Source organism: Rhopilema esculentum, chromosome 16 (genome assembly GCF_057945365.1).
Source record: "Rhopilema esculentum isolate cy_ngs chromosome 16, ASM5794536v1, whole genome shotgun sequence".
Classification (NCBI taxonomy): Eukaryota; Metazoa; Cnidaria; class Scyphozoa; order Rhizostomeae; family Rhizostomatidae; genus Rhopilema; species Rhopilema esculentum.
The window spans coordinates 9,358,176-9,380,762 of record NC_142830.1 but is presented as its reverse complement, the minus strand read 5'-3'; the positions used below and the strand labels follow the sequence as shown (position 1 = coordinate 9,380,762).

Genomic DNA, 22,587 nt, shown 5'->3' with positions numbered 1-22,587 from the left:
AACAATTGATCATCTATATTTTAACAAAAAAATTAGACAATCCCTAACCTTTAGTTATTTATTTGGTCCTTTCCTCCTCAAACACATGTTTCTTGATTCTTTGCTACTACTGTGTAAGCTTACTACTGTGAAAACATGAACATGTTAGCTCAAATCAAAGATGTTCATCAGAGAAGGAAGCGAGTGATTATTGCTGATAGAGTAGCGTCTTGAAATTGGCTGTTTATGTGCTCTTTTGAGAGTTCTAAATATGAACATTTCATTAAAGTCCTATAAATTTTCCTTCAGATAAAATGAAATTACAGTTCAGGTCTTTAGAACCAAAGCTTTTAGCTGATAGCTTTTTTAGCTATTCAAGTTGGCTAATTAAAGTTTTTCTCTTTTTTTCCTGTAACATTATAAGAAAATTTAAATCTCGAATTGATTATGGTTGAGGTTGGGGAAAAAAACATAACGTTATCGAATTGCCTCAACAGCCAACATTACAAATACTCTTATGCTTTATAAAATTTACTATAAATACACAATAAGGCACAGTACAGTATAATACAGCATAAAATGCAAACTATGGATACGTCATTGTGGCTGATCCCAAAGAGTTCTAAAGTGTGACGTTATCAAAAACCTATTTCTAGAATTTTTGAATCTTAAGCATATGCAATTAAAGATCACCATGAAATACTTTCAAACATGCAAATAGGCCATATATGTCTAAAATCTAAAATATATGGCCACATATGTCTAAAATTGGTTGAGATATTGCCAATGAGAGATTCAAAGCTTGCTAACGAATCACTGTTATTTTGGCTCTGTTCATAAATTTATGAACAGAGACCAAAATACAGAGGTTTGATGGAAAGGAGGCAATACACCTGTGACCATATCACAGCTAATTCGTAAAACACTTGACTGATTTTGCATATTTAAAGGTATTTCATGATGCTTTAAAGTTATATTTTTGTGACGTCATCAATATAGAACTATATATCTTTCTTTTTTAAAGACGAGCGAGAACAGATGAAATACAAAAATCTTAAGTTACCTGGGACGAGGATGACATCAGTTACAAAAAGACTAAATAGTTAAAATCCATTCGATTGATGTTTCTTTTTTAACCCCCCTCCCCCAGACGTCTTCAAAATGTTTCGTGATGAATGAAAAATATTTCGCTATTTTTTTTGGTTGGTGATGTTAGGGAAAGGCCAGCAGCTTATATCAAACCCCTATCAGGGAAAAAGGGATGGAGTTAGAAGGGAGGGCGTAATTATCAAGCTTACCGATTTTAGTTTCGAATAAAGACAGGTTGTAAGAATCTAAAAAGCAGGAAAGTGGTTGAGCATTCTAAAGATAACATCCAAATTCTATCGATTTAACATTCGAAAATTTCAATTTCATAGACCAACTGAAGGAATGAATTCAGTTATGGAGCATTAACAGGCGAAGAATTCCCAGCTGAAGCAGCCAATTGTAGCCTACTGACAAACGGGTAAGTTAGATTAAAGCTTTCAAATGTATAATGTTAATAGTAAGTCTTGCCAATATCATTGATTAGCGTTCAATAGCATGTCATGAATGTGGAAACCGTCTGGGAAAGGTTTACCTCGGATGTTTTGATGATATAGGGAATAAGATTTGGTTTATCAGGATGGATGCTTGATGCAAAATTGAGGTTTATCATTTGTACGGCATTATAACCGTTCTCCTTTTCGGTATTTCTGCCAATTCAATTTTTTTCAATTCAATTTCATTGAAAAATATATAGAATATAGAATAAAATTAAATTAACATAACATTACAACATAGAACTGAAACATAGAACATTACAAGACATTATGTATTTAAATATATTTGTCTAAGGAGGAGCTCTCTAATAGATGAACTAATCGAGAGAGCCCCCCCCCCCCCATCTAAAACTGAAAAGGTGTTAGCTCCCTCATTAAACATGGGTAGTGGAAACAAATAAGAAGGGTACAACAAATGTTTAGATTATCCAAATGCACGTGTGTGGCTTGAGAGCTATATGACCTTAATAGTTCATTTTCTTAAATGGCAGTATCACATGGAAGCATTTAACTGTCCATTTGCCATTAGATATTTGACATTTTGCCATAGGTTGTTAAAAGATACTATAATTAATATATGAGTAGTGATTTGAATAACTTGAGACATCAGCGCATTGGATTAATTTGTAGCCAACAAAATCCTAAAAGATTTATACCGGGATTAGAAACTAGGGCGAAGCTCAAAGAAAAAAATCTGGCCAGATGTACCTCTGAAGCAATCGTTGTACCATACTGCATTCAGTGCAAGGATTTGTTTTAGGTATTGATCTGAAAATAAAGCTGAATTCATTGTTGCTGAACTTCATAAAGCATGAAAAGTGAATAAACTGAGTAAGTGCAAGAATTCAACTTCAAGACCATGATACAACAGAGCTATTTGAAATGAATTTGAGCCCTGAGTGCGCCATAAATCTCGCAAATGGACAAAAGTTTTCTCGCAACTGAATAAAAGAAGCAGCTTAATATGCCAATGTTTTCATAGCTTTGTGGAATTTCAAGTACTTTGATACTTTCATGGGCAAATAGGCCAATATACAATAGAGAGGCGTGTTCAATAAAAGGCGATTGAAAATAACAGATGAATCAAGGCATGGTCGGTGGACTTCATATAAACAAATCCGACTACTTTGGAGAATTAAAACCTAAATAGGACTTAGTAGTTTGGGATTTTCCAAGCACTTAGTCGTTCGGACAGTTACTGGACAGGCTCAATATCTTTAAATATGATACATCATTTTATGATTGTCGCAGCCAGGTTCTTTCTTGGTCACTGGCCATAGAATATTGGAAATAAATTTTCTATTTTTCCATGCAAAAGCTTCCTATCAAGGAAGTTGCATCTGCCGTTGCAATTTATTATATTTGATCAATATTTTTGAGAGAAAAAGAGAGCACATCATCTTTGTTTGCACCATTCTATCATAACAATGTATTCTACGGACTCATTTTTTTGAAAGTACCTTATTTTTTTGTTAAAGTTTTAAATCAAATTAACCTATTACTTTATAACAAATATTTATCCTGTTGTTATCAGGAAAGACTTTACACATTACCCTTTATACTCACGCCCATTGAAAGTCGTCAGCTTTGCAAATTTATCTAAATCCTGCTTGTTTGCGTGAATAATGGCTCCAAGTTTGATAGTATTGGTCGTATCAAACATATGTTATTGCTCAAATATCACCCATAAATCGACAGAAAGCATTTTATTTTCTAATGGCAGCCTTGCTTCAAATCTGAAAATCATACTTAGTTATTTATTTAAAAATTCGTTGTTTAACCTTTAATACGTTTTTCTTGGAGTTCAAATGTGAAGTACTTTGTTAAACCAATGTACGTGTGAAACCATGGCTACGAGATACATACTTATTATATATATTGATGAAGCGGGTATAAGCCAAAACAGATCTTTGAGGGACTCGTTTTGTTCTGAAAGCATTCTGTGAAAAATTTGTAGATAGTTCTTTTCATCTCATGCAACGGAACATGCACGTTGTAAACAAAATATTCTCCCTTCCTGCTGCCAAGACCTCAGCCACCCTTCCTTTAAAAAAAACGAAAAATAACTCTTTGTAGATACATCAAGTACTTCATAGTTCAATGGAACTAAGACGTGCATCCTCAATATAAAATAAAGTACATATCATATTATATCTTATGTATAATGATTTCCTTAAGAAAGCAAAAAAACAATTTGTTTTGGGAATGATAGGACGCAAAACCGTTTAATGAATAAGCGTCCACTGACAATTTGCTTGCTTGAATTAGTAGCTTCTAGCCAAATTCTAAATCTTAATTGAAATTAATCAAATTAAATGTACTGACATTCTTTGTACGATGTTACACTCCTTCTGTGAATGCTATAACTCAGCTTAGTACTGCAAAACAGAACAAAGATTTCCTTTATTGTGGTTTCGAGGAAGAGCTGAGTGACCACGTGACAAGAGAAGTTTCTTACCTATCACAAAATCCGCGTATAATAAACGCTTTCAAAAATATTCTGCCACAAATTTTTAATTCATGAAAGGGAGTGTGGCAGAAATCGGTTAGCTTTCTTTTTTCTCCTATTTTTATTTTATCGAGGGAGAAAATCGTGTGAATTTTTAAAAGCTGCGGACCCAAAAACATGGTAGTCACATAATCAATGATGACGATGATGAAGGGCAATTAAAAGAAAAAGCAAAAGTGCTACACTCAAACCACGCCTTGTTATAAACAGCTTAACAGTATTGTTCGGATGAAGATTGACACTTTTCTGCTCTCTGAGAAATTTATAAAACCTTTTTTCATACTTTATCTTAAAAGAAATAAAAGGTTATAGATTTAAGAATCTCTTTTCAGTGTGTCCATTTATCTGGGCCTCAATACAGCTCAGTGTTTCTACCCTCTACATAAAAAATTGAGCAGTATTATTCATTTCTTAGGCTTTTTCTTCCTTTGTCGCTATCTGCTGATGTCCTTGTGTCTCTACTGTATGCAGCCTATGGTCGATACTTTGTTGTAAGACTTGGCAAAGGGAACTATGAACCGCTAAGTAAGAATGGAATATAATTGGATTGTTTCGACGATTTCGCACGCGACCTCAGTCATATCTTATGACAATCACTTTACATGTTACCCAGACTACATTTCTCGCAATCCTCGATTCTAATTGGCCATCTCCCTGACTTATAGTGGCGTCGTATTTTGTCTGATCGTGGCTCTATCCGTCTGCAAATTAAATCAGCGGACAATGCTTGTGTAATTGAACCATCAGTAGACGGAGCATCGTGTTAAAAAACTGAGTGTAATGAAATGATGTAAACAGTTAAATAGTCTGTATTGGTGAGTCCAACGCTGTCTCCGGTACGTTGCAAAACTCAAGGCTCTTCGACCCGAGTAACATACATGGCCAAAGTTTTATGGACGTTTTCTCTGAAGAAAGCAACCTACTAAGCAGTTACTATTAAATTCGGCGATAACCTCTTCATTGGACCTCAAAGACAGCGTAGAAGAGGATTTCATCACCCTTAATTTGATGGTTTACATTTAATTCCTGACACATGTTTGCTAAAGATTGATACGAACTAAGACCGTAGCTTGTTCCCCGTGCAGTACTTCATTTAGAACGTCTTGAACTACGGGAACGGAGTTGCCATCAAAGAAGAAGTTATTCTGGTGTAAAAGTAGGGAGCGTTACATTCACAAATCTAACGAAAAGCCATTATCAGGAACTTTTTGACTACAACGAACTGACGCTGGTTTCAACGAGAAATAAAGAAGAATATTTTGTCTACCAGTTGCTTAACGGCAAATTGTACTATATTCTTGGATTAAAACAATTACTACAATTTCAACCCTTGTTTTAGGTTAAAGAAGTTCTTTGCGAATGAACATACTTGATTAAACGAGTTGTTTAGGGTTTGGATAAGTTAAATCAAGTTTGATTTCTCTCAGAAAGTTGCATTTTATCATCAGCTGAATAATTCATTAATGCGAGACAGACAAGTAAAGAAGACAGCACAACGATAAAAATAATAAAATAACTGAAGACAACTTTTCTTGAAGCGACAGTTTTATCAATCTCACAACAAAAATTTTTCGAATAGAAGTTTTAAGCAGGAAAGTCAAGTTTTTAGAACCATGTACCCAATGTCCAACATGCATCATTTGCCAACAAGAGACTTGAGTTCCTGCCGCTACAGTTGCCACAGCTATGCTCATACGTTACAATATTTTCCAAATGGGATGCCTTACGATCCTCAAGAGGCTCATGGAAGGCCCCAGGGGATGCAAGATGGTGTTGATTTTGAATACCCTTCCTACCCTCAAAGATCTGACAACTATCAATCCATGGAGTATCATGATAACAGTCTCAAATATTCAACAACAGCTACGAGCAACTGGAAGAAAGGCTCATCAGGCAAAAATGGCCAGCAAAGACGTTGTTGGAACACAGCAAACTTTCAGTGGATGAATATAAAAAGGGAGAGAAAATCATCAGGATCCTCAGAGAATGGTAATGTATTTTTTTTATTCACACCAAAAAATCGAAAAATCACTCAATTCTTAAGCTTTCATAACTGAATTGAAAAAGTTATCTGTCAGGACGTATTAATTTATTAGATTTATAATGCTGTCTTAAAATTGCTTAAAATGACTTTAACTAAAATCCCTCACAAATTGCAATACATCATGCAGGGATTTCAGCAAACTTAAGCCATTTATATTACATTTTTCAAAATGACATACGTCCTCACACTGACGCTCACTCAATCAAATTATCTTAAACTACAGTTACATTTTCAGTGAAAATGGCAGGCCTTATTTCCTTTATTAGCTGACTCCTTCAGATAGACAGGATGGTCAAACTATCAAGCCGAACGACTTTTTCTCAGCATCTAACAGAAATTTTCAAAAACCATCAGCATGGCTTTTAGGATACTTGAAACCCAAGAGTCTTCAAATAAAAGAAGCAACTAAAGAATTTGGACAAAAATGATTAATACTACAAAATATTGATACTCCTCTTAGTAATGCTATAGCAATTGGAAGTGGTGTAACTTACCACCCACTTTTTCTACATCAACTATCTGCTAGCCATAAGGTACTTTCATCATTTCTGCAAACCTTTTTTGTAAGAAATAGAAACATTTTGCATCATCAAACGAAATTCATTTCTATGGATTGTCTCATAATAGTACAATTTTTGTCATCTTGAGACAAGAATGAAGTTTTCTTTGCAGCTAGAACACATTCTAGACTTTGCTACTAGTGTGATGGGAATAGGCGAACCTTGGAGATTCAATTAGGATTCGTTTTCTGACGCTATTTTCATTGATAGACCGATTTCTTGACATGTCAAGGGTCCCTTTTCAATAGTTTTTACTCTATCTTAACAGTCAATTCTTCATGATTTCATTTGTTGGCTCTTTATCAGCCTTAATTTCTAGGCCAAAGCATTGTTAATTACGTAATGCACAAGTTTTACAGTAGTATTGAAAACGGGAATACTCCAAATGCACCCTGCAATCAAAATATCATTGAAAAATTAGGTGAGGCATTGGTATGTTTTGAAGCTGACAAGGCAATGTCTGAAAATGTGTTGTCCATCTAAGTCTCTTTCTCAAATTCTATCATACCTTCCTTTTACTTTTACAAGCCAATCTTGACACAATGCTCATCAACATTCAAAATTGCAATGTTTTTAGCACATTAAATCTAGAAAAGCCTTTTACCATTGAAATTTGAAGTCTTCGTGCAAAGAAATTTCGTGTGATTTCGTATAGAGAAATTCCAGAGTGTCGTCTTTATGATTTAACAGCCTTTGCTAAATATATATTGATGATTTTCTTAAAAGAGTAGCTTCGGTATTGTCCAGTAAACAAGTGCTATGAGATGCATAAGCCTTTGTCATATATTAAGGGAGCCATTTCTCCTTCTTTAAAAACAAGTAAACACAGTTCCTCAGTAGTTGAAAGGATTGAGTTTATTGTCTTTAGTTTTCTCACCAGGTTTTTTCCTGAGGGTTTAATGCACCGGCAGCACAAGCAGTAGATATAACTGTATTCAATAAACATCTGCATTAAGACATTTCAAAATCTCATAAAGCATTTCTCGACAGCAGCATTACATGATATGTATTTAGAAACTGGAGCACGAGGGTAGGAAAGGTTTCTTACTTTCCATTTAGAGGAAAGATTTCTTATCCTAGCATGGATAAGAACGGAGATATAAAGTAGCCTTGATGAGAACGGGGATGATAAACTTTCAGTCACATTCTAATGGTAGTTCAAGCCAATTGATTTCTTTGGTGAAAGTTTATATTCTAGATTTTGGTAGTGCTTCGTTGCAGAATTTTCAGAAAAGTTGCGCCCACTGTTTGCCTTACCCTTGGCTAATTTCAGTCTTGTCAACCCTGCAATAATTTAGTGGATTTCACCCTAGACATAAAACAGCAGCTAAAGGAATACGGAGGATCTGGAAAACTTTGTTCAAGCATTTGATCTCTTTGGTAAAATGGGAAACGTCCGTTTTGGAAACCTTTATGTTGATTTGGTATAAAAATATCTGAATTAACCCCTTCATGATAAGTAAGTCGAGGAAAGGGAAAATGGTATAGGAAGAAATTAGCGACAAAAATGGGTTTATCTTAATTTATTTTATCAGTGCAAAAAGAAGCAGATGCGGTTTTCGAAAGTTGTGCATGCCATAAATTAGTATGAATTCATTCTGTTGCAAGCATGCTCGATACACGTCATCTGTGAGCTAAAAATCTTACGCATGTTCCTTCGAATCTTCCTTCGAATGAACTATCCTTTCGTTTGTGGGGCTCTGCACTCCACGATGGACTTGCCATTCTCTTTAATCGCTGAAACTTTCAATTAAAAGTTATTCTTATTAGTCTGGGTCTGGTCCATGATGTTTTATTGTTTTCTTTCTTTATCCAAAGTTTCCTCGAAATTTCCTCTTTATCACTAAACATAATATAATCTTAGAAATGTTTTACACTTCAACTCTTAATTCAAAGACATTTTTTGTTTTTCATTAATTTCAGGCAACACGAAGGGAATTTCTTGCTTAAATTTATGCTCTAATGAAAAGACTATAGATTTTGTCGTGTAAGATTGCTTCACAACTTTTCATTAAAAGAGGAAAATTGACAGAAATATTGGAAGAAATGCTCTATTTTGAAGCATTCAATACTGATAAAATTCGCCCAAGATTGCCCAAGAATCTAAAAGCAATATTTGACTTTTTTGTACACAAAAAAATTGCTAGGAGTTAGAGACATGTACATCGATACCGAAATGGGTACTTCGGGACCTTGTCATTTTTTTAATTCCATGATCTAGCATCCTTTGATTTGAAGCCAAATAGCTGGGTTTGTGCAATATGGCTGTTTATACCTTTTATAAATGGCAAAAATTCGTGAGCTTTCAAAGTAAATAAGCCAGTTAGAAAAGAAGAGGCACATTGAAGACACGCTATTCATACAATACCGCAAGCAGACACTTCATGAAATTTTCCTCAAAAGGCGATTTGTTTATAGGACATAAAAAATGATATACAAGAATTCATAAATTATAATAACAATAGCAACGAGCTTCGCAAAATTTGATGGCTTTTTGTACCTGGTAATATTTGTCTTGGTTATTTTCCATTTGTACCAAATCATTCGAAGTATATTAAAAAAAGATGGAGAACGCTAAGTTAATTTTTTGTACATTTGATGATATCTGGACTCAAACTTTGATGAAATCTGGACTCAAACTGGAATTAATCTATGCTCCTTTGAACCATATTTTTCTGGGGGTGTTTTGACCATGTACCCCTAGACACTGTGACGCCATTAAACAAACATGTTAGCCTGAGTACCAGAGGCGGACTGGTGGGTTCTTGGGCCTTCGGCCTATGAGCTTGATAGGCTTCATGCGGGTGACAAAGGGCTGATAAAAAATGAAGCAAATATGAAACACTGCAATACGCCGAGAATAAACAACAATAAATACACGTAAATCAGTAAAGGCTAATATTTCGCCCCGGCATACGGGGCTTCATCAGAGCAAAAAATTTTGCTACATTTTTATCGACTTTTCGCCGCAAGAACTCCTTGGAGCCCGTCGAGCAGCCTGCTACAGTGGCCTTTTCTTCATTCATACAAAAAAAATGAAGCCAGGTCCGTCTGTAGCACTCAAGCCCTCAATCCACACCCGATGTGCCTGACCAGCCAGTCTTCTCGTGCTGGATATAGGTCTATTTTGATCCTTTCCTCACTCAGTCTATCGTTGCCCTCTATAAAATTACAGTCGAGATGTGAAGTATTTGCCGTATGGAGTTGAAATGGAAAGCTAATTTGCTAAAAACACAAACCTTATCCATGTAATCACAACTTAGGGATCTTGCTCTAAGAAAGGTTCCATGTATTAAGGCTATTGACTACTGTTAATTTACAGATAAAGGTTGATAAAAACATGGCTTGAATACTTTTTAAAATAACACAATTTAAGCATATTATAAGGAGCGAATAGTAATGAAATCTTAGGCCGAAAAACAGTTTCCGACAAAATGACATAGCTTTGATACTTAAAAATAACATAAATTCAATTGAAATAATACTACATCTTTAAATGTTCTTGAAGCGCTTTGCTTTGCAATTTAATTGCACGACATATCATGCCATAGTGTCAAATTGGTCCTTACTTATTTGTAATTTTTTCGTTCACCAAAAAAGCAATAATGTAAATATATTTCGAAACCAAGAACACTTTTCTCTTGCTGGATCCATCTTGAAACGCTTTTAGTGTAATGCCTATTGCCGTAAATGGGCCCAGAAGCCCAAATACCAAAATGTTAGGGGTATACGACAATCCATTTATATAACTAGGAGTTCCAGTCGAGACAGGTGTAGTTGAGGCTCGATAAAACTGGTAATTCAAGTTTGACCTAAGGGGTAACGTACCGTATAAATTGGGTGTAAGCACGATTCTTTCATAAGGAATTGATATTTCACAATCCTCTCATTTTTTAGCTTTGATAAAATTTAAAAGGACAGTAGAAATGTATAAACAATTTGGTTCTTCATTAAACATCATTAAATTTGGTTTTTTAATCTCTTGTGGATGAGTCAAGTGGGCTAATTTTTTGAGCCTGATTCCAATACTCCGTTACCAGCCCACTTAGATTATAACTGTTGCAAATCTCTCAATTTTCTGACAAAGCCTGGAGATAATAAGGCCATTTAAGAATAGGTTTTTAATGAGATCTTTAAGGGAGCATTTTTTTATGATTTTTATGATTGTGAGCTTGTCTTGCGGTGGAAACTTTGTCATTGGCAACAAAGACAATAGTTTCCGGTAGCGGTCGCGCTAACTGTATTTGCTCTTTGGCAATCGTTGCCAATCCTTTGTTCCTATCTTGAAGCCTTTTCTCTGTTTCTGTGTTATTGAGACCTGTAAGGATGGTTTTCCGGATTATTTAGAGTACAACTCCGCTTTAAATAATCGGAGATACTCAAATACTCATCATCGGTCGTCAGCCGGCGACAAACTTTGAATCCTCCGAAAGACGGCATCCTTTTTGATTGATTTTCCTTAACACCATAGCCACAATAACAGCTGGGCTGGAACTCGGGCCATTTCTAATCGGTATCACATTTAAATCACCATTGCTAGAGCAAAAAACATTGTTTGGCAGCAACATTATTGAATAGACTGCTTATTAGTTCTCCATTTTGTTAAATCACATAATTTTTCTTCGAGTGTCTAGAAGAATTCAAAAGAGTGCAAATTAAGCTGATTTCTTATGCTTCAACCCTATAAACATAGCCTTAGATTACAGTGCACGATTTCCTATAGGTTCTATTCACATCTCGAATGTAATGTATACGTGCCTAATGGTGGTATCTATCTAGCCATCTCCTTTTATGATTTGACCCAAAAAGTCCCAATTTCCCTGCTCACAGCTCTGAATAGCTCTTTATTGTCCCAATGGCAGCTTAGCTTGCAAAGTACGACAATCTAAGGCGACACATTATAGCATCAAAATTGATTCCCCTAGGTTAGCCAAAGATTTCCCAGAAACTTCCAATATATATTATACTTTGTAAGCATATATCTGATTGTGTAAGAGTGCAGGATTATGCAGCAATAGGCAGTGACCTTCTAGATGCCTTTGGCTGTAGTTGTGTCGGTGTTCTAATACCTCGCGTAGATTGTGTTCTAAATCTGAACATAGCACGTGTATGTTCACGGCCTCAGTTGTTGACTTAAGCCTAATTTTTTTGTTTTTAGTTTTTCTCTAAGTAAAGTGCTTTAACACGAACTATTATAAAATTGATATGATATCAAACACATAGAATCTAATCTAAAGTGAAATTTCACTGTCACCAATCGACTAGATATAGTGGCCTGTAAGTTATTTGAGAAGGACATCTCACTTCTTTCTTGCCACTTAAATCGAATTTCATAGTTTCGAGAGTTCGAGTAACAGAGGAGATAAGTTCTCCAGCTTAGAATGTTATGATTTTACTTCGTGTCCAACATATTTTTTATTTTAAAGTCAAAAACTGATAGTTCAAGAGCATGAATTTATTTTTGAATTTTCGAAGGTTTCTATTATACAAAATAAGCAGGAAAATTTAAGAAGAAAAGGTTTTTAAATCTGGAAGTCAAATTATTGGATCTTCCAATTACGTTGTTTTAAAAGAACAAACAAGAGCGTATTCCAACCAACACATTTTTAATTGAAGCAGAGCTACAATCTAAATTTGATGTTTATACTTCTTGCATTGTTTAAGCCGTTCCCTTGCAAAGTTGGCGACAGATTTCGTTTTACAGCATGAAGAGCCTCTTTGAAATAAATTGGGTGAAACACATCATAGAGTTGGCCACTGTTTTAAAACATAGCAGAAACAAGCACTGAATTGAAATAAATTGAAGTTGGAATTGCAATAACTTTAGCGTCCCTCAACTGATTTTCAATGAGCCTTTCTATAACGGCACTGCCTGAATTAACCATAAGGGTAACGAAAGCTAAAATGGTAATATTCTTATTAGACGTAAGAATCATGTCTTTTCTTACTGTTTTATAATTCTTTGGATTTAAAAAGTTAATCTCTTCATTTCTGAAGTGAGCGTCCGAAAATTTGGCATTTAGAAAAGAGTAGAATTTGTCCGAAACAGCAGAAGTTTGAATCATTAAAAGCTGGTCAGACCAGCGATAAGGATGATGTAATTTATTTTCTCTTTTTAGGACACACTCATGTAACCGAATTATAGGACCTCTACTCAGGTTTTCTCTAAGTTTCTGTCTATTGCCATTTTATACCACTCAATCTATTTTATACTACTGAATCGTGAATATTATCTTATCTAATATTATTTTATAGTATTGTCAACATAGGATAGTATACTTCCTTTGTGGCTAAATCTCAGTTTAGATAAAAAAAATTTACGACTATTGCAAAATACGAATAACAACTAGAGAAAATTCTAGCAGCTCTTGAAATAAATTCAATTATCTCTTCTGTAAGGGATTGGGGGTAAAGTAGCCTTACAACATATTTGTTCCTTTTGATCTCTTTATCGTTATTTTTTTTTCAAAATGATTTCCAAACATTTATAAAGAAATTATTTTTTTCAGATAATATTTATATTTAGTCTTCTGATATTGTTCATATTTTTCCACAAAAGCTTTATTATAGGGGAAATAAACTTGTTCAGTGCATAAAAATGCACAAACACAGCCTCGACATTATGAAAAGCCAAGTTGCTCTCTTTAAACACGTTATAGACAGAGGCGTAAGCAGGGGGGAGTGCAGGGGTGTAATACCCCCAAATTCTTCATCTTTGGTCTGGTCGGTAAATTTTCGATTGCTCCACAAAATTTTAAATTCTTTGGTAAAACTGTCCATCGGTTAATGAAATAGCACCCAAACATTTCTTCATCAATTTCTTGATCGATAAATATCATTATAGGTGACCCTCCAACCCCCTAGTCTGGAAGATCAAGCTATGCCACTTCTTGGAGGTACTTAATCTTGAATCATCACCCATTGGTACTTTTCTGTTGGCAGCAATTTGTGACTTTGAAATACATTAGAATCTAATAATTGATACTTTCTGGAAATTTCTTGTTATTGTGGCTCTAGTTATAGTAATAATATCACGGGTTCGCTTGTATCGTTTAAAACAAGCAGAAGTTTTGTCTGTGAATGCACATCAAAGCCAGAGAAATTCTTTTGCTAGCGAGGTCACGGAGGAGGGGAGGCAAGGGGGAAAATTGCCCCAGGGCCTCGAGGTCTAGGGGGCCTCATTAAGTTATGATTTCCATTTTAAGAAAATCAAACGTAATGAAAATATGCTTAAAAATAGTTAAAAATTGTTAACGATTGGAAGGAAATGACTATATGAAATATTCTGAATTTTTCAAGCTAGCCTGAAGGGGGTGGTCGGCGACCCTGTTTGCTAGTGCTGTAAAGTCAACGTCTACCTAAAAACAAGACGATTAGTCTCCTTTTTTTCTGGCCTTTTGATAACAGTGTCATACAGTGTAGCCAGAAGCGTTCGTTTGCCGCATATAAACAGTTGCAGAAATAAGAATGCCAATAATAAATACAAGCAATATATTAACCACCCAATATCTTTCGAATGAAAGCTTTTGTAACAAAATTCCTTTTTAAAAGATGATTTACAAAGAGTGGGAATGCAAGCATACTATAAAATGAGTAGAACCACAGAGACAGAATAGCAAGAAACAGCTGCCCTGCTAGAAGAGACATCCATGAGAGTAGCTGCACTATAATTTTTGGTGAACTCCGGTAATAGAGTCGTCAGCTCTTCCTTACACAGCATTTGAAGCTAGGATTGATTCTACTATCTGTATTTCGGAAAAAGAATACTACAGCACGTGACACCCCAAAATCTCTTGTCGTAGCCATAAGGTCCTTTGATGGAAATCATTAAAAAGCCAACAACCAAGCTTTGACAGCAGAAAATGATTGAGCCTCCTATCCAAATTACCAGATATCTCGTATTCGTTTCTTGCACAATGACGTTATTGCTACTGAAAACCCTTCCGTTTGCTGGCTTACAAGAGCAGTAAGGCAAATTATCCTTTGCAAAATCATGATTGGAAAGTTTAGACTCGGTTTTCTTGCTAGGGGTCAATAAGGTTACTATTCTAAGATTTTGTCAATGCAAAGGCTTCAGGGGAATGCACCTAGCTTTTAATTAGCTTGCTGCATTTAATTCCTCTTGGCAAAATGTGCATGCTATAATAATATAAGACGCGGTAATTTGGTTGAAATAAGCCCCATGTTTTTCAATGGCCTTAAAGTTAATGTTTTATATGCTCAGCAGAAATCTCAGATCAGCGGTAAATAATGTGCAGTAAACCACGCCCTCCGTATATATGATCGAGTTTGATTCGCAATCCAATTTACTGATTACCTTAGTTGCAAATATACATGCGAGATTTCAAAGAATAAACTTGCTTATTGTGAATAATGTTTTTCTAACTTAATCTGATTTAAATACAGTGTTTTTTTATGTTTTTCCCCAACAAACGCACAAAACGTCGTTAACACTTAAATCTATATCTTGCTTGTAACGAGTCTTTAATTGGTAAGTATAGGTAGTTTCAGCTTTCAGGCCAGTAAATCATTTAAAAATATTAAACTATTGTACGACTTAAGCAGATATGGATTGCACAAACACCAGGTAACGTTAAATTATGCTCAAAATTCTACAAAAATGAGGTGGCAAAAAAGGCTTAAGATGGCGATTAGTGCCTTAGATGAAAAAATTCTTTAAAAATGGGTCGTGGACTTGAGAAGGTCTTTGAAACCAAAGGCTATGAAAACTTGGTCCCTTCTTTTCTGGTCAAAATAAAATGTGCGAGCAGAGCTCTCTGGATGTTTTTCTAATAGGGTACAGCTAATGTCTTAAAATGCTATGAATACTGACGGAATAATCCTTCTTGAAGTAAATAGCTTTTGCTAAAGACATGTAGCTGTCAGAACGTTAATGATGCTCAGTACGAATCGACTAGCGCTATAAATACACGAAAGTTCTTTGAGACTTCAACTGCCAGTCATGATTTATTGGTGTAATGATACATTGCGAGTCAATGATACCCTTGGCTATTTTCCTAAGTAAAGTAATGTCAACATCGTTGGTGGAGCAATTGTCTCCCCTTTTAGTTAGTATCTTCAAATGGCCCTGCCTTGCAAATGTTTTTGATTAAGCCCTCCTCCACATCTAGTGACAACCTTATCTTCACGGGTAACTTAAACCTGATTTTGGTGCAGTATTTAACGAAGCATCAGAATCATACAAAGAGCTGTCAAATTTGTTTGCTAGATGTATTCAAAGCGAAATCCAAATCTAGATTTGATCGCTTGCAGTCAAATTCTCATACTAATACAACAGTAATCAACTCTGAGCCAATATCCGATTCCTCTTCACCAAACATAGTATTTCCTTACCTAAAATAGCATGAATTGTTCTCAATAAACTTCTTGTGGTACAGAATTTGAAAATGGCTTTGAAAAAACCCACTTTTAGACATAATGAAGCTCTTCATTTGATACTTTTCAGAGTATGAAACGTCAGACTACGCTAAAAATTAGAAAATATATATAGCAAGTTGTGCATCGATACAATCAGAAACGCGCGCACATGATAGTAAATGTTGCACAATCAGCGTCACTTGCCTAAAAAATGTTACTTTTCTTACTTTGTAATTGCTTTGAATTATAATCTATACATTGTAATTTGATGACTAAATAACGCTTAAAATCCCCAGTACAACTGGCTCTCGGTCTGCCGGCCTGCATGAAGAGCTGCACTCTTGCTGCCAAGCTGAAAAGAAATAAAATCACTTAAGCATAATTAGGAAGAGAGGCTAACACACAATTGATGCAAACTGCCTTAGCCATAGACTTGTTAGGGAAGTAATGCACATGAGATAACAGATGGAAATAAGTTTTAGATTAACCTGGAAAGACAACATTATCTACGTCTCCTTGAACTGGAGTTTGCTTAGAGGCACAGCATAAGATGTATGCTATGGCATGCATTTGTGACAAAATTTAAATATCTTGATATACAAAAAGCATTTTATGAATATAAGAATCCAGTGTTAAGACATAATCAAAGGCAGATTCAATCTACTTCCACTCTTTCTTGTTTTCTAGTATTGATTCAGTTTGCTAGTTATACAAAAAAAGAAACTTGCTTACTCCTGCTCATATAACGTTTTGTGCATTGATGAGGCAGTAGTGTTTTCACAAAAACTTTGTATCAGAATTGCAGACAAGCTAACTATTGCATTTTGTATCACAGACTGTTTCTCTCTTGAACAAACAAGTTAATTAGTTCGTTATTTTTTCCTAGTACAATTTTACTTAAATTCCTAATTACATTTTGTTTCTCTCTTGCGCACCCTAGGTTCCCAGTCTGTCACGCAAGCCTAGGGCTTTAATCACACAGAAATAGTCTTTGCGTTAGGATTAGAAACTTTGGGACTAAACATCACACTACAAGACATTATGCTATAAATAAAATGCTCCATGAATGATGTTGATGTTTTGTTTTTTCAATAGTTAAATGCTACACCTCTGAAAACAGATCTATTTTAAACAGATAAGCATAAACAGTATTAGTGTGGTAGTGGCTAAGTAAGTTTTTCTTGAAAATCTTATCAGGTTGGACATTTAAAAACCTCGAAAGAAAAAGAGGATTTACAGTATCAGTGAACACAATTATCAGCTGAGCTTGAGGCTAGAAAAGAAGAAAAATAGGAGGAAATGTCGAAGCAATCGTTTGCAACAACAATTTAGTAAATATTGATAAATATCACGTCCTATCATTTACAATAAATAATTCAATATCGACTGAGAGAATGAATACAATAAATGGAGACATGGACATCATAGTGGTTTTAAATTTCATAAAGGATATTAACAATCGGCAGAACTGCACTCAAATAATCTAATCGTGTGTTGAATTAATTGAGAATTGAGTTTTTGAATGGATGACCCAGCTTCAGACTTCCATCTCAACACTTATTTTTATTTCGTTATGTCGTTATTCGTTTTACTCCAGCCACCATTCACCACATTGGCGGTAAGAAGAGTCCTTGGCTCAAATTTTTGGGTCAGAGTCTTCAAAACCAGACTACCAACTTGCGACTGTGCACCTGTAAACACGCCAGGCCATTGCAAGCGTAGATTACCATATATTTTAACAACACGTTTCAGCCGTAGATCTAAAATTTCTAAGTGAATCTTTCCGGCTTTGGGCAAAGAATTTCCTGATTATTTTTCTAGCATTCGGCAATTTTGATGCTAGCCGTCTCTGGAAAACCTGTAAAATCACTTGGTGATTTTTGCTTCAGTTTTTCTGCACACTGTCTCTTTTTCTCATATGCTAACATCAGCGGCATCTTTCAGTGTCTTCTTATCACCTTCTGGGCAACCACTTTCCCAGATTACTGCAAGACAAATCACCCTCTTTTTCTCTTTTTTTCACTTTGATTGTTGCTTAAAAACAAAGAATGTTACCATATTAAGGCTTCAGTCTGCAGATGCAATATTTCTCTGCTATAACATGAATTCCAAACTTACATATATGTCACCATATGTCACAATGTACCACCAAGTGCCATTATATGTCATTGTGTGCCTTTTATGCCATCGTGTGCCATCAAGTGCCAAATGTGCCGTTATCTTTATACGAGTTGTGCGAAATCTGACAGACTTCCAGTGGTATAACCAGAAAAAGCTCTTGCAAAAGCACCCCCGAAAACCCCCGGAATCCATTGAAGAACTTTGATTATTATTAATACTTTGATTTGAAGTTGGCTGTTCGAAATAGCTAGAAATAAAAGCTAATTAAGGCCAACTATTTACAAAAGGTGTATACAAAAGAAATACATAATAATTACAAAAACCTAAGCCATAAATAAAAGTTTTGCAAATCCTACAGTTGCAATGTTTTTTAAGATGTTTTTTAAAAACCTTCAAGGAGATTGAAGTTTTCAGTTCTATAGGAAATTTTGCCCATATTCTTTACCATAGCATATGATTTTCACTTTTGATAGGCACACATTTCTATCAAAAACAAAGGATTCAAGTGATTCCTTGTTTTGTAAATTTCAACCATGAGCAACTGTAGGCTATTCTGATGTATAGATACCGAAATATCATTTTCTAACAATTTCTCGTAAGGAGATGTGTTATCTTTGTATGCGATTCGAAGGGCCCTTTTTGTATCCTGTTTATCTTGTTATTAATATTTTTGTCATGGAACATCCAGATTAATGGGCAGTAGCTGAATTGTGACATTATAAAAGTGTTCATCATCAATTTCATTTTTTGGATTCCATGAAAATCGAAATGCGAGCATGCAGTTTTTGGCTGGCCTTTTTACAAAGAGTCTGCTCATGAATTTTGAAGTTAAGTTTTGTATCTAGTGTAACTCCCAGGAAGGTTTCTTCTTCATTTTCTTCTATTACCGCCATTTCTACATGTAATTTTATCTTGTCATTTTTCTTGCCAAATATTATAAAATGACATTTGTCCGCATTTAATTTCATATAGTTCTCAGGATACCAGGTTGATAGTTGGATGACATATTGTTCTAATTCGCCAATGACATTTTTAGCCTCAGAGTCGCATATGTAGATAGTGGTATCGTCTGCATAGTTGCATATTTCGGATCTATTCATCAAAAGAAAAAGGTCATTCATATAAAAGTTAAATAAGAGAGGCCTAGAGGCCCTAATACTGATCCTTGTGGGACTCTTTTTTGAACTACATTCCAAGTGCTAAACGACCCATTAATTTAAACTCGTTGTCTCCTTTGTGACAAATAGCTGTGAATCATGAGTAGGGCACCTCTACTAAAACCATAGGCATGCAATTTTGCTATCAACAATTATTGTCTATTTAGTCGAAGGTATTGGATAGATCCATTGATAAAGCACCTGCAATGCCTCATTTGTCTAGGGTCATTTTACAAGTTTCCAACAATCTCAGTAGAGCGTGCTGTGTTTTGTAGCCTTTCCTAATACCACAAAGCAAAGACAAAAAAATTCCCAAAAAATTGACAAAAAATCAATCTATCTGCAAAAGTGCTACTATAATAATGCATCTTTATCTCATTTTATCAGTGCAAATTTAGTTATGCCACTCGCAACAAAAAACACCTTTCCACTTGTGTGCATGTATTTCTATTTCTTTTACAGCTATCAATCTATGATATTTCTTAGCGCAAGCTCTGAGCCTCACCAAGCCAAAAGTCTATAAAAATGCAAAATATGAACATTAATTGATCTTTTAGAAGATTATCAGGCTTTTACCACAAAACAAGCTTTAAATGAATCTAGGGTATGGTAACATTTGTCTGTCTTCCAAAACATTTGATAGATTGTTTAATTTTGAAATGGCTTTTAGACTTTTTATATTAAAATATTTCTCTTGATATTTGTCACAACCTTGGCTTTGTATTTGTCTAACAGCTTGCTTAAATTTCACTTTTAGGGACAGGAAATGCTAAAAAGCCATTGCCTGATACAACCACTCCGGATGAAAAAGATCAGCAAATCATTGAAACCGAAACAAAAGACAACAATGCCGAACAGAATACGGGAAGTAAGGATAAGAGTGATACGCAGGGTGAATCTGCAGGTAATAAGAAAAGAGTCTGCTTCACACAGAAGCAAATTGTTGAACTCGAAAAAGAATTCCATTTCAACAAATATCTGACGAGAGCTAGAAGAGTCGAAATATCCCATGCTTTGCGATTATCAGAATCACAAATTAAGATTTGGTTTCAAAATCGAAGAATGAAATACAAACGAGAACAAAAGGAAAAAATGTGCAGGACAGAAAGAGATAGAGAGTCGCTGGTGACTGTGCCACCAAACCGTTGTCCAGTTTCTTCTTGTGAGTATGTTGGATTTAATTACAACTCTTCTTGGCCTCACACGTGCCAAGAGCAGCCACCGATTCTACCACCGATAACACCTCTGCAGACATTTTAGATGACCAAAAAATTTGAGCAATAAACAGTTTTGAAAGAAACGGTTCAGTGACATATTGTAGTGCACTGTGCGCCAAATCGTTTCAACAACTGTAATTTGTCACAAAGTGATTTATAAATTCATTCAAGAGGGTGCTCTTAAAGGACTTATAGGCAGCAAAGAAGTCAACAGCAAATTTTCTGTTGAGCCTCTGGGGTAAAAAAATAAAAACTTTGATGATATAATGTGAAAACCATAAGGAAGGCTCTTAGTTGTGATGTACAGTGATAGCTTAGTCAAGTGGCTGGTCAAAGACGTAATGAATTGCGTTGGCTTGCATTTTCCTCGCACGCTTTTGATGAGAGCCATATCAGAAAATTTCTCTAAAAAGGAGCATTTTGTCATCAACTGGCTCGTCCAAGTAGAACACATAACGGAAATAGCAACCTCAACAAGCAACAAATTGCATTTGTAAACTATTGGGGTTCTGTAAGCTACTTTCTAGTTGGACTTGCTATAAGTCTGTCACTTTAAACCTGTAAAATAAAGAGAGAAAATGAAAAAGAAAGGAGAGGGTTGGAGAGTGGCCTGTAAAGCCTATTTCTGTTTTTCTTGCTTTATTTTACAGATGTTGCCTTTTCTGGACTATTCGAAATACGAACTAATTAGTTCTTGAATATCTAGATTGCGAGCAGACTGCGATTGTTTACAGGACAGATTGTTCTGTAAGTGAAAAGGCCAGGTCCTGGTCTCGTTTTCGTGTTATGCCACCTGACAGTAAGCAATTATATCATGTCAGTAGGACAAGAAAGTTACAACTAAGTGGATTGATTGGCCAATTAAGTGAACGTTAACCCAAACGAAACCTGCTTGGATAGCAGAACAGATAAGATCATATTGGATTAGCGTAATCTAACATTTTATCTGTAGCCACGTCACTGACAATGTCCCTTAAATTTAATCCATTTCTTGATTCATCGCTAAATAACGTTTGCTTTGGGTCACAGTCAAGCAATAGATAGCAGTAGTTTTGGTATTTCCGATTCAAAATATATCGCCTTTTTAGGGTTTCTGAAGTTTAGAATTTGTTATATAAATAGAGATATCAGACGTATAGATAGCATTTCGTAGCTAAACCGTAGTTCATAGCTTTCCTACAATGCCAAAAGCATAAAAACAGTAAAGCTTGAAAAACGGGAAGGCAAATGAATGGACCGCCTACACGAACAACATTAATGGGTTGTTATGTGGTCTCTAATCTTTAAACTGGGATACCTTTTCACTTACAAACGTCTTAATTATAGTTCTAACTGCAACAATTTAAAGCATTTTTTCAACATGTTTTAAGGAATATTAACCAAGAAGCATCTCACATTCCAAGAATGCGAACACTCTATTATAGATTAACTTTTTTATGCTAAACTGTATTTTCTGGTTGATCACTTCTTTTCTTTTAACCACTCAGAAAACAGCACTAGCCACAATGCTTGAATTTGTGGCTGTTTAATCTACAAAGTTCTTGTTGCACTTTACTAGGAGAGTTTCACTCTATATCGTCAATAGAATTCTGGACAATAGTGAAAGAATATTCTCTTGCAATACATAGAAATGTTATGAACAGCTCTATTAGTTCCTTTCATGCTTCCATATCCTATTCCGTATCACGTGCATTACACTAGGCTATTATTATAAAAGGGTTAGTTCTTCAACCAACTGTTATATCCACTCGAAACGTAACTTATGTTATTTCAAATAATGTTTATTTTCTTAAGTAATATTTCAGATAATTGATAACAATGTGTAGCAGTTAGAGACAGCCATTATGCGATGATTAACTACAATTTGACTCTTCAAAATCGCTTCACTTAAAGTTTTAACTCAACGTCAACTAGAAAGACACTCTTGGAAATATTAGAATGCAAAAGCAAATTATCGAGTAGTTATTTAAACGATGGAAAGTTCCTGAAACTAGTTAGCTTGTAGAGTTATATTTCAGAAATTAAATTAATGAAGTTCA

General features: G+C 35.1%; 1 protein-coding gene across 1 annotated transcript; it reads left to right on the top strand.

Annotated features, from left to right (window-relative positions):
- The first annotated feature begins 4,745 nt into the window (after positions 1 to 4,745).
- LOC135682134 (uncharacterized) lies at positions 4,746 to 22,587 on the top strand. The gene is made up of 2 exons (XM_065196874.2): positions 4,746 to 6,060; positions 20,089 to 22,587. Exons 1-2 carry the CDS (start codon positions 5,685 to 5,687, stop codon positions 20,589 to 20,591), a joined length of 879 nt encoding a protein of 292 aa, XP_065052946.2. The 5' UTR covers positions 4,746 to 5,684; the 3' UTR covers positions 20,592 to 22,587.